General features: G+C 34.3%; 1 protein-coding gene across 3 annotated transcripts in view; it reads right to left on the bottom strand.

The window, feature by feature from the left end:
• BRWD1 (bromodomain and WD repeat domain containing 1) overlaps window positions 1–12,876 on the bottom strand; it is a 123,223-nt gene that overhangs the window by 27,773 nt on the left and 82,574 nt on the right. For all 3 annotated transcript variants that reach the window (XM_061193903.1, XM_061193904.1, XM_061193902.1), the window contains exons 27-34: window positions 12,551–12,633; window positions 9,081–9,192; window positions 8,179–8,240; window positions 5,519–5,674; window positions 5,171–5,291; window positions 4,126–4,251; window positions 2,563–2,635; window positions 1,423–1,464 (exon numbers count right to left, since the gene is read on the bottom strand). In XM_061193903.1, coding sequence (XP_061049886.1) covers window positions 1,423–1,464; window positions 2,563–2,635; window positions 4,126–4,251; window positions 5,171–5,291; window positions 5,519–5,674; window positions 8,179–8,240; window positions 9,081–9,192; window positions 12,551–12,633 — 775 coding nt within the window. The remainder of the gene's footprint in view (window positions 1–1,422; window positions 1,465–2,562; window positions 2,636–4,125; window positions 4,252–5,170; window positions 5,292–5,518; window positions 5,675–8,178; window positions 8,241–9,080; window positions 9,193–12,550; window positions 12,634–12,876) is intronic.

The raw sequence follows: 12,876 nt of genomic DNA, 5'->3' as shown, positions 1-12,876 counted from the left end.
GGGGAGATAGTCCTGGATTATCAGGGTGGGCCCAATGTAATCACAAGGGTCCTCATACAAGGGAGGCGGAAGAGTCAGAGGCAGACTGGAAGATGCTATGCTGCTGACTTGAAGATGCAAGAAGGGGGCCATGAGGCTCCAGAAGCTGGAAAATGGAAGGAAATGAATTCTGCCCTAGAGTTTCCAGAAAGGAACACAGCTATGCTGACACCTTGACTTTAGTCCAGTGAGACCCATGTCAAACTTCTAATCTACAGAACTACAAGATATTTTTATTGCTTAAGGCACTAGATTTATAATTTGCTACAGCAATCATGACAAATACTAAACAGATACTAAATACTTAGAAGTCTGTTTAGAAATGAAATTATATGAAAATGGTAATAATTCAAGTCTTAACTTTTCATTGTTATTTGAGGCAGCATATTATGAAAATTGATGTGATAAAAAGCTTAAATTTAAGCAGCATTTGAATGAAATATAAGATAACACTATTAAGCATTTTCCAATTAATAAACTTTACTTTTCATTAACATATTACATTAGAGCTTCAAGAACTGCCGATGACACCACAATTTTAACTACCCAATATCCAAAGCTTATTTCCCACTTTGTTCTCCCCATCCTCCCAACAAATCCTCATTTTTAAAAAAGGTTCAGTCACCAAATCCTAGTTAATTTCCCCATTAAAAGGTCTCATCTTCTTTCCTTCCTCTCTACTGCAAGCCAACACTATTCTTTTTTTTTTTTTTCTTTTTTAATGGCTACGCCACTGTGTGCTTGTGGGATCTTAGTTCCCTGACCAGGGACTGAACCCGAGCCCTCGGCAGTGAAAGTGCGGAGTCCTAACCACCGGACCGCAAGGGACTTCCCAGCCAACACTATTCTTGACTAAGTTTCCCACCTTTTCTCTGAGATTCTTGCAATGAACTCCTAACTTTAATACAAATCTATCTAACTTTAATCAAAATCTATCTGTTTTGGCTATGGAGTTGACTCTCTACTGTAAATTTAAAAGAAATCTTTGGTTTACAACATCACCATCATCTGCTCCCAACATAACAGCCAGACACAAGCACTTTGCTCACTCCAAAATTCAACCCCTACGCCAGTCAGGCCAGTGCTCTCAGTAGCCCACTGACATGCCACACTTTCCTACTTTTTTGGCTTGAATCATAATAACCCTTACTTCTCGAGTGTCCTCTTCTTACTCTATCTCATTCTGAGGACACAGTCCAAATCCCAACCCTTCCACTAAACCTTACCTAACCATCCACCTTACAGTGATTTCTCCCATTTCTCTTATAAAATATTCAATATCAATATCAATGTAACTTTTCAAAGACAACACCTAAAATCTTATGTTGATTTTAAAACACAGAGTAAACAAACAACCAAGGTTAATCACACAGATTAACTTACTCTCCTTCTTCCAGAAGATGTTTTAGGAAGATCACTATCATCCTAGGAATAAAAATCAGAGCACTTTAAGTGTTAATATTTTCATTAGATATGCAATAATCTTAGCATATCAAAGACATTAGGTTTACGAGGGTTATAACTTGTTAACAAAATCTCAAAATACAGACTATCAGATGGTCTTTGTGGCACTCACCCTCCAAGAAACCAACCCTTATTCTTATTAATAACCCTTTACATTCCCTAACGTAAACATGCACTAAATCCAAAATATAGCTATAAAAAGTTGCCTTGTGCATGTCTACAGAAGACATGCCCAAGGAGCTTTAAATTTGTGTTTTTACCTCTTCCATAAAATTCAGAAAGAGTCTCCCACAGATTCCTACATTTTGTATGCTACACATTTTCTTATTCCCTAAATCACACATTAGCATCCCCATTTTTATTCCAATGAAAATCAGTGAACTACAATAATAGTTTGTGTAGAAACTGACACCACACTGTTTTTAAAAAATATCCCTCCTGCAACTCCATACAACAACCTGATTTTCTGTGAAGTGAAATTACACAACATCAGTGATATCTGCCTTTACTTACACTTTGACACCATCTTGAGTGAAGGATTTTAGGGTACTTACAGCATGGTAAAGTTCATTAATTTTTAATTACAATTAAATCCAACTCTCAGATACTGATTTTTTTTTTTTTTTTGGCTGTGTCACATGGCTTGTAGGATTTCAGTTCTCCAGTCAGGGATTAAACCCAGGCCACGGCAGTGAAAGCACCGAGTCCTAACCACTGGACTGCCAGGGAATTCCCTCAGATGCTGATTTTACCAAAAACATATCCAAGGTACTTCTTATAATACACCTTTCTCTATCTCAAATTTGGAAAGAGAACATATTCCACACCTAAGTTAATTCACTTAGACATAACTTGTTTATTTAATATCAATTATTGGCTATTACCTCATTGATGATCTAGATAATTTAAAAATGTAGTTTTATCAAGTGCCCTATTTTCATAGTTCATTGGAATATAGCAAGAATTGATTTAGGTAACCAACGTTTTCTACTTCACTCTTCATTCTAAGTTATCATTTGCAATTAACAAAAATCATTATAAAATTGACAAACTTCATACCAAATCCCCGGCATTTTGCTCATCATTTTCAGAAGTGTTAGAAAGTTCTGAGATATTTGTACAGTCTTGACTCCTAAAAGACAATTTTTTAATTTAACAGTATGCAAATGTAGTCCCTGTCTCCAAACATTCAAACCACAGGTTAAGATACAAACAGTTCCCCAACTATGCAAACAGTTCCCCAACTATGCACACCTAATTTCAAGCAGTAGAATATCAGGTTTTTACTCTATCCTCTGTGGAAACAACTGACCATACTAGAACAGTGAAAGTGAATTTTTTTTTCAATTTAAGTGTGTACAGAAATCAAGCTGGTAATCCAGAAATACTATATGTATAGCCTCAATTGGATGAATACACGGATGAGTTTTTCTAAGTTATCACCACTAGTAATATTTGTACAGTGAGTACCAGGAAAATGGTTGATTTGAGATAAAAAAGAATAGAAGCAAAAAAGGAAGTAGAAACTAAAATAAATTATATCTTAACCTCACTGTAAACACAGCAGAAGAAAGAATCGTAAAATAGGGGTATCTAGACACAACGGAGATGAAAATGGGTATGTGACCTTCCTGAAGTAAAAAGAAGAAAATCTGGGAGGAGAGGCAATAAGTTTGAGTCCTCCAGACATCGGACAGATTCAGCCCAGGAGAGTGAAAACAGCTGGAATCAGTTATTCCCCAGTTTGTAGCCAGATACGGAAAATGATGTCAGAGTTTATAAATTATCTTCTCCAGTATATAATTCTTTCAAAGAATTTTTATAACTGGGGGAAAGGCATACAAGATCATATAGCAAAATCATTCATTTTAAAGGAAAGAGGCTGAGTAACGTGTGCAAAGTCACCCAGAAAGTTCACTAGAACAGGTTAGGTTAGAACCTGGATCTCAATTTGCAGGTCAGTTTTCAGCCTACTAGTCCAAATCGATTTCCAAATGCAAGAAAAGTGTGGAATATTCACAGGATACAATCCAAAACAGATTAAGACTCAATCTAATCATGAGAAAATATCAGACGAGCCAAATTAATTACACGCTACAAAATAAGTGTCCAGCGCTCATAAAAAATGATGAAGTGATAAAAGAAAGGAAAGACTAGAGAACAGATTAAAAGAGACTAAGAAAAAAAACAGTGAATGCAGTGGGAATTCTGGATTGGATCCTGAAACAGAAAAAGACATTGATATAAAAACTGATGAAATCCAGATAAATTCTACACTTTAGTCAATAGTACTGTACCAAGGATAATTTCTTAACACTTCATAAGGACACCAAAGTTGTGTAAAATGTTAACCTAAGGGGAAAACAGGTGAAGGGTATATGTATACATAGGGCAACTCTCTGTAGTATAAAATTATTTCAAAATTTAAAAAATAGAAAAAATTGAACTATTCAATTTCTCATTCCTTTACCTAAATTACAATCACAAAAGAAGAAATGTAAAGAAATGTCATTTAATGTAACACATTAAAAGGGTATAATTCAGAGAGCACAAATTAAGAACTGGAAGAGCACAATATGCAAAGTCACTTTTCCACAACATCTATAATATGAGGTCACTTACTTGATAAATTTCAAAAGCTGGTCAGTTATCTTCTTAGCTGATCTTGCAATTACACTCTCAGGTTCATTAAATGTTCTGGCATTATGTTCTATACATCTGACTTCCCATACTAATGCAGATAGCCTCCTTCAAAGTAAAAAATAGGCAATTTAGGGCTTAAAAAATGAAAAGACAGAAACCAAGTAAAAAAATCCAGCATGTTAAGCCAGCATGATATATTAATTAAACCATAAGTGCAAAGTTATAATGAATAACTTTCTAATACTGTCAACTTGATCACAGTCATAAGCAATTACATTGGAAGCTGAACTGCAGAGAATACATTTAAGGACTGAAAGTTGTAACAGATCACTTAATCACATCCAGAAAACCAAAAGAGCAACACTCCCTTTTCACACTGCCTATAGGTATATTTGAAGCTATTGAGACTCAATGAAAAAATGTGTTAAATACCATCAATTCTAAGAAAGTCAATCTGACTATAAACTCACAAACTGGTTTCTGAACGAATGCACTACAGAGGTAAATTAACATCAACAATGTGAACTCAAGAAGTCAGTTTTTTGTAAAGATAATTTCCCAAAGCAGCTGAATCATACAGAATACCATCACCGGCTTTTAAAAAAAAAAAAAAATCACTGAGAATGGGAAATTTTATAGTTTTCAAAGCTCTAGAAGCCAGAGGTAAAAAGTTGATGACTCTGGGGATTTTATCTTTCAAAGGCCAAAGTCATTATTAATTAAATTTTATATTTAAATGGAGCAGCTTTTGCAAGAAAAACAGACTACTAAAGACTGAGGAATGAAATGTGGTACTTCTCCTTATCCAGGTTCTATCCATACCTACCCACAGGCATCTAACACACTGTCTTACACACAGGACCAAGAAATGACTATAACAAAAGAAGAGAATGAAACAGAAAATAATGTTAATCAGCCCCCACTCCACCACTGTCACAATCAGCCACCACTACCTCTGTTAACTCTACCTGGTTAAATGGCCAAATATCTTTTCAAATTTTTTTTAAAGTAGGTTTCTACTGACCTGTAAAATCGATTAACAAGTCTCATTCGAATTGTGTACAGATCAGTTGGATAGGCCACTACAGTACAGTACTTTGGATATGTACACAGATCAACTGGACCTGCAAAAGCTGCTGCTATATCTGTAATGGCAGAAGGAAGAATTTTCATCAAGAAATTCATTACCTCTAAGTGATATTTCTCTACAAATCATTCATAAAACAGTTACAATTAGCACTACAGGCTTACCCAAAAAGTAATAAATACAAATTGTAATAAAGAACATAACCACAATTATGCTACTGTTTTAAAATACTTTTGTGGAAAAGAAATCTTGAACATGAAACTTGTCACTGTAAAAAAAACTTACCAAGATTCAAAAGTTGATCTATACCACTGATAATTCGTTCACATTCTTCATCTCTCGATTTCTGACCCCATTCACCATCTTGGGGTTTGTAGAGCAATTTCTCTAGCTCATCTGAAGTGACAGAAATACTAGCTCCTAATTCTTCAGGTGGATCAACTATGATTCCATCAAAAAAGAAAAGAAAAAACAAAATCAAACCAAACTAAATATACACTATATTTAAATTCAGTTGTCCAAGTTCATATACAAGATACTAATCAAAGGAAAAAGAAGTTAGTTTATAGCAGAAAAACCTGGCAGACACCACCTAAATTAAATGATTAAAGTTAACATTCCCAGTAACAGGACAAACTGCTATCACGTGCCTCCTGATATGATGCACTGAGAAAGCCACAACATCACTTCTCTGACACTCTTGCCAAATATGCAAACTCTGGACTTAATCATGAGGAAACATCAGACAAACGCAAACTGAGAGAAATTCTATAAAGTAAGTGGCCAGTGCTCTTCAAAAGTGTCATGGTCATGAAAGATAATGGAAAGATTCAGGGATTCCAGACTAAAGGAGACTAAGAAGACATGGCAATGAAATCCAATGTTTGAAAGAACATTAGGACCATGTCAAAATTTGAAAAAGGTCTATAAGATTAGAATTGTATCAATGGTATTTCCTGATTTTGATAAATGCACTGTACTTGGGTTAAGATGTTAACATTTGAGAAAATAGGGTGTTCAGAAATTTTTCGTACTCTTTTTGTAATGTTCTTAAGTTTGAAATTATTTCAAAATGAAATGTTTAAAAAGTGCAGTAAAAACTGATAATGGAAGAGTGTGCACATTTTTAAAAAGAACAAGAGGCAATGTAAATATTCAGAGAATAGTTTCTTGAAAACTATTTTTTAAAAAAGAAAAATGTCAACAGAAAGAAGACAAACATATCAATCTAACAATCTGATAGGTAAAACGATATTTTAATATTTTAAATTATTATTTAAAATATTATTATTTTAATATACCTTTCCGAGACTGATAATGCAAATGAGCTTTTCTTCATATGCCTCCAAATTTATTTTTCTGCCTGTTCATGTCTTTTGACAACTCTTCTAAAGACTTATTGGCCTTATTAACATGTAAAATCTCTTTATGTAAGTGCTTTCATTGATTTGGTATCGTTTACAAAGCGGCAGCTATAACTAGCAGTTAAAAGCACTGGTTGGTGCCAGATGGCTTAGGCTAGAATCCAAACTCCTAACCTTTCTAGAGGTGTGTGACTTAGCTAAGTTACTGAAAACGCTCTGAGCCTGAGTTCCTTCATCTGTAAAATTAATAATAGAGCATCACCTCAGAGTAAGATTAAATGAATGGATACATATGAAGTTCTTAGCAGCAGAGTAAGACCTCAAAAAAATGTTGGTTTTCACTTATCTATATATGCTTTATACAACGCAAAATGTCATTTCATATTGCTAAGTATTATTTGTTAAGATACTAAGCTCAAAAGAAAATTTAATAAAGGAGTCACTGGTGACTTTCAAGAGTGTAGTTATTTAAAACAAATTTTTTTGAAAAAAACTCCTTAGTGGGAAGCAGCCGCATAGCACAGGGAGATCAGCTCGGTGCTTTGTGACCACCTAGAGGGGTGGCATAGGGAGGGTGGGAGGGAGACGCAAGAGAGAGGAGATATGGGGATATATGTATCTGTATAGCTGATTCACTTTGTTATACAGCAGAAACTAACACACCATTGTAAAGCAATTATACTCCAATAAAGATGTTAAAAAAAAACAAAAAGAGAAAAAAAAAAAAAAAGACTCCTTATTTCCAAAGTAAAGCAAGGCAACAGTTGATGGAGATATGACAGAGAATAAAACACAAAGGAAAAAGGGCTTGATCCTTAAGGCAGACACAAGAAGAAAACACAGAGCAAAGATTTCATGTGTCAAAAATGGTGGATGTGGAAGGACACAAGTTCTTGCATGTTTTTATGTTGAATCAACACTAATATAAAAGAAAGCTTGATAGTGGAGAGATGGGAGGCAACAGATATATAGGGTACCCCTTCAAAAAGTTTAACAAGAGTGAAGTAATTCAGTAGCAAAATGTTCAAGAAAACGAAATGAAAGCTGTTTTAAGGTACAAGACACAAATCCAAACTTGAATGGAGATAGGAAGGAGGAAACTAAAACTGTTGGAGGGAATGAACTAAGTGTAAATACCAGGTCCAAGAGAAGTTCAAAGGAGTGGGACAGCAAGCACTGGAGAAGAGACGGCCTTTGGAACAGAGGCCTCTACCTCTCAGACAAGTTGAGGTAATGCGAAAGACAGACGCAAGCCAGGTTAGAGCTCTTCTCTGAAGAAAGAACAAGGGTAAAAGAATAAGGATGAGGAAAGGGAAATGGAGGCTATGTTAAGGAGATCAAGAAGAGACTAAAGCACAGTTACATGAGAAATGACAGTTGGTGACTAAGATACAGCGAGCAACAAGCTGGAAACAGGATAAGAATTAAGGAGCCAGATACACATAATTCTGTTCACTTGTTTTAGTAAAGCTCACAGTTACCATAATTTAAAAATGTTTCTCAAAGACCACAAATGTGCTCTATGTGCATTAGTAAGATAAAAACTTGAAAATATATTTTCATTGTTTAAAAATTACATACCATTATCAGGTATTGGTTCCATGTCCCAAGGGCTAAGTTTTTCAATTTCAGTATTGTCCCACCTGTTAAAACCAAAAAAAGTCTGGTTAGCCTTTCATAAAGACAATTGATAGCATGTATAAAATAGATAACTAATGAGAACACTGTGCATAACACAGGGAGCTCTACTCAGTGCTCTGTGGTGACCTACATGGGAAGGAAATCCAAAAAAGAGGGGATATATGTGTATGTATAGTTGATTCACTTTGCTGTACAGCAGAAACTAACACAACATTGTAAAGCAACTATACTCCAATAAAAAATAAAAAATTAAAAAAAAAACCTGTGGCGAATAACTAGGTACCCACTACAAGAGTAAACAAAAAGATAGAAAATGCAAAAATTAACCTCACTGTAGCAGTAAGTTTAAATATTAACAGTATGGTTTTTTTTCAAATAGATTATAACAAACAAGTATAAAAATGTATGGTGGATTCAAGGACAAAACCAGAAATCCTGTGTGGCCTGTACCCAGGGTAAGTGAAGAAAGACAGTGTGAAGGCCTTGAATGCCACACTTCAGAATGTGGACTTTGTTTCCACAGCCAATGGAAAGGCAGCAAAGACTTTTTTTGAACACGGGAAATGAAGTAACATGTGCTCCTCCTGAACAATGATCCCGCAATATTGGGTTGAGGAAATATTAGGAGGCTACAAAAAAAGTCCCAGGGAAGCAAGTAGAACCTGTACCAAGGCGGGTACTAGTAACAGAGGCATTCTAGAGAGATGCTGCAAAGGTGAGACTGACGTGACTTAACAATGAACTCAATGGTGTTTTTTTTAACCTGAAACACATCATTCATACCACAACCTGCCGCAATGAACAAATGTTTGTAGATGACTGCTTTTCATCTGCATACATACCTAACAATGTAACACTGGAAATGACTATCAGGGTACTGTGGCTGATACGGCTCTTGACTCAGCACCGTTCCAAACCACCAAGCATCGTCAATGATAGAACGAAACCTGTCACCTATAAGAGAGACGACCAAGTCTGAGACATCAATTTGCTAACATTAACATTTTTAACTTATAAAATACCTATGACACAGATAAAACAAATCAAATAATATTTTTATCTTAAACTTAGCCATTCTTCGCCACTTACCTGCAATCTTTAGTGATAAAACATACGTGAAAAAGACATAGTACTACACTCGGCAATTTACCAAAGGTATAAAACCATATAATATAATTGATGAAAACGGTTTATGACTAGGTTCCATTATTTAATGGATCCAAATGCCCACTCCAAAATAAGTTCTATTACAAAGAACAAAATTTAACAAAACTCAAAAATCTTTTACGATGTATACAAATCGATAAATATTTAATAAGCATATTAAATATACTTATGAAATATGTAACATTTCCTGAATAAAACAAGTTATAAACGTATGATCAGAAGTTAATCCATGATTCTTCTAAAGTTGCTGCTATATATATATCTCCACATAAAACGGTGTTCTAATTCTTAAGATCTCATAATAAAAATCAGGTCTAAATGTACCCTTGAAAATACTTATTTATTATTTAAAAGAATTAAACATCCACATACCCCATTATCTCAGCATAATATAAAAGCAGGCAAGCAGACCTTAGGAGAGCTCCCTATACAAACCAAAGTAACTGGAAAGAATACTTCAACTGACTTCAGTGATTTTAGATTATACATATACATTTCTAAGTGTACTCTATAACTGTTAACAACTTCTAGAGAAAGAAACTGTATTCGATCTTTGTTTTACATATATTACAAAAGAAACACAGACTGCTATAATAACCCTATCCCCTCCTTCCCATCCATCCCATCGTTTTCAAAACAAAATCAATATAAAAAAAGTTACTTATCCTTCATTAATAATTCTTTGCTAGATTAACAATACTTTCTTCAAGGAAAGTTTTACAGAAATAGTATCAATCAAAATTAAAGCTACATATCACTCCCAAGAAAGAGAATATTCCCCACAAACAGTCTTGACTAAAGAAAGTATGCTTTCAATAAATTCTGTAAAACTGAAAAACATAGCAATATCACAACTATTGGAGCTACATGTTTTGAGGTTAATATATTTTCAAATTTGTATAAACATGATCTTTATGTATATTTTACTTCAAAATCATTAGAAACCCATAAGCCCCTCATCCCCCCACCCTTCTACCATTAATAAAATTCTACTTTTGACAGTATTTCATTAATACAGATATTCCAAAACAACACTTCAACTTTAAAAAGAAGTCTTAATAAATTTTAACAACAAACCTTTTTAATGGAAGGAATATACTAAAATTTTGATGTAACACCATGGTTTCTGTCCAATTCTATAAATAACCCAATTTAACAAATATCAATTATAATATTTGTTACAATAAGTATTACTGTAATAATAACAAATCCAGGGGCTTCATTTTGAGAAGCCTAATACAAAAATATATGGTTACTAAGGGAGCCAGTCTTTGACACCAAGAATTAGGTAGTATTTTTCTTCCCTATTTATCTAATATTAGAATACTTTCAGTTGAGATAAAAATAGTTCTTTGGTGTAAGACTAAAAACTTTAAATTAAAAGGAGGCTTAAAAAATGCATTTTCTCATGGTAAAAATGGGCTTTTCTATTCCATTAAGATTTTTCAAATAAACCTATTTTGGCTAGTCAAAAGCAGGATAAACATCTGCTCAGTAAAAAGTTCTCACAAGCAACTTCCTATAATAACTGCTCAAACTTCAGGAGAAGAAGTAAGATTTTTATGGGGGAGCAAAAACAAATTAATTAGCATAGAAGATATGATACAATAATTTCACAACCTCAAAAATAAAACAAAACCCACCAAATTACAAGGGGTAGTCAGGAATCAATCTCTAGCATTTACTTGTAGAGAATCAAGGTTAAGAAATTTTTTTGAATGGGCATGTTGGTAGAAAAAAATGAGAGCTTCTAATTTACACATCATGGGGGTTGAAAACCAGATTGGCTAGGAAACTATAAAGTTCTTTGGGACTTGGCTGTACAACATTAACTTCTACATATTCCAGCTGTCTGGTTTGTTTTTTGTTTTGTTCTGTTTTGTCTTTGGTGGCTAGATGTTTCTCTTCAAGAAAACTTTCCTTTACACCTCCAGTCCCCAAAATAACCCTGATTACTTGTGTGGACGTTACCATTAAAAATAGTCTACTAAAAAAAAAAAAGTGCAACGGGAGGGGCCGCGATAGTGAGAGGCCCACGCACCGCGATGAAGAGTGGCCCCCGCTTGCCGCAACTAGAGAAAGCCCTCGCACGAAACGAAGACCCAACACAGCTATAAATAAATAAATAAATAAATAAATAGAGTAGCTATTAATTTAAAAAAAAAAAAAAAAGTCTACTAAGAGCAGCCACACTCTCCGATAAGATTTCGTTTCAAATAGGGACAACTCAGGGAATTTATTTACCTGTTTCTATTGCCTGCAGAAAAAGGCAGCAGGAATTAGGAAAATTAATGAGGTCTTAACATCATTTATGAATGTGTGCACCAGCTGACACAGCCTAGGTAGAACTTAGTATTTCACTAAAATTGATAAAAGGAGAATGACTTTTCATTCTCCTAGGTGACTAAAGTCAAACTCAATACATGAGCTCCCCAGACAGCATTATATACCGGAAAGTAATACATATACACCTGTGAAATAACTATTACAGTTGCTGGCCTAATTACAGTCATCAATTATGTCCTAAGGAGATTAATAACCTACACAAGTCTAAGCAAGTGAGCCTACCAGCCTGCCTTAAATAGTCACCATGAAAACCACACTGAAACCACATTCAAAAAGCCACACTCAAAAGTTAGTGCCTACATTTAGGTGATTTTATTTTTTCTGTCGACCCATACAATTCATGGTTATTATAAAGCGTAAGTTTTACACAAATTTTTTATTTTTTAAAGGAATGGTTACCTCAAGTCAACCTATTTAAGTCTGGGTTGATATGATTATCAAAGGTTAAGATACTCTGGCATACCAGAACATTATTGCGTTATTTTTCAACTTTCTTATTCTTTTACATTACAGGTAATTTTGTGAATTATACCAGTGTCACATTAAAGATGGAAGTAATGCAGTGTGGACAAGTCTGAAAGGAAATAGAAGGTCTACTCTAGCCCATATTCCAGGAGTAAGAAATCATCCTTCCAAAATGTCACATACCATACCAAGCCCTAAGCAAAATATACTTAGCAGTCTTATATTTCTTTCCAGAATTTACATGTTTGCATCCACCATAATAAGCAGCACCACAACCAAAAAATTTAGAGCAATAAAATGAGAGATTCATTTCTCAGGGTAAGGACAGACTTACAAGACTGCCAGTTCCTCTGTCTTGCTTCATCGTAAAACTGACGCAGTACAAGAAAGTCAATAACATCTGGCATATCATGATATCTAAACAAAAATAAAAGACTGTTAAATTTCCTGCACAGCAGGTTACAGTCTAGAGCAGCAATGTCCAAAAGAAATACAATGGGAGCCACATATGTAATTTTTAATTTTTGACTAGCCTTATTAAAGTAAAAAGAAACCACTGAAATTAATTTTAATAGTGTATTTTATTTAACCCAATATATCCTAAATATTGTTTCACCACATAATCAATACAAAATAATGAGATATTTTACATTCTTTGCC

Source organism: Eubalaena glacialis, chromosome 6 (assembly GCF_028564815.1).
Source record: "Eubalaena glacialis isolate mEubGla1 chromosome 6, mEubGla1.1.hap2.+ XY, whole genome shotgun sequence".
NCBI lineage: Eukaryota > Metazoa > Chordata > Mammalia > Artiodactyla > Balaenidae > Eubalaena > Eubalaena glacialis.
Note: the sequence above shows the minus strand (reverse complement) of the source record. Positions and strands in the feature narration are given on the sequence as shown.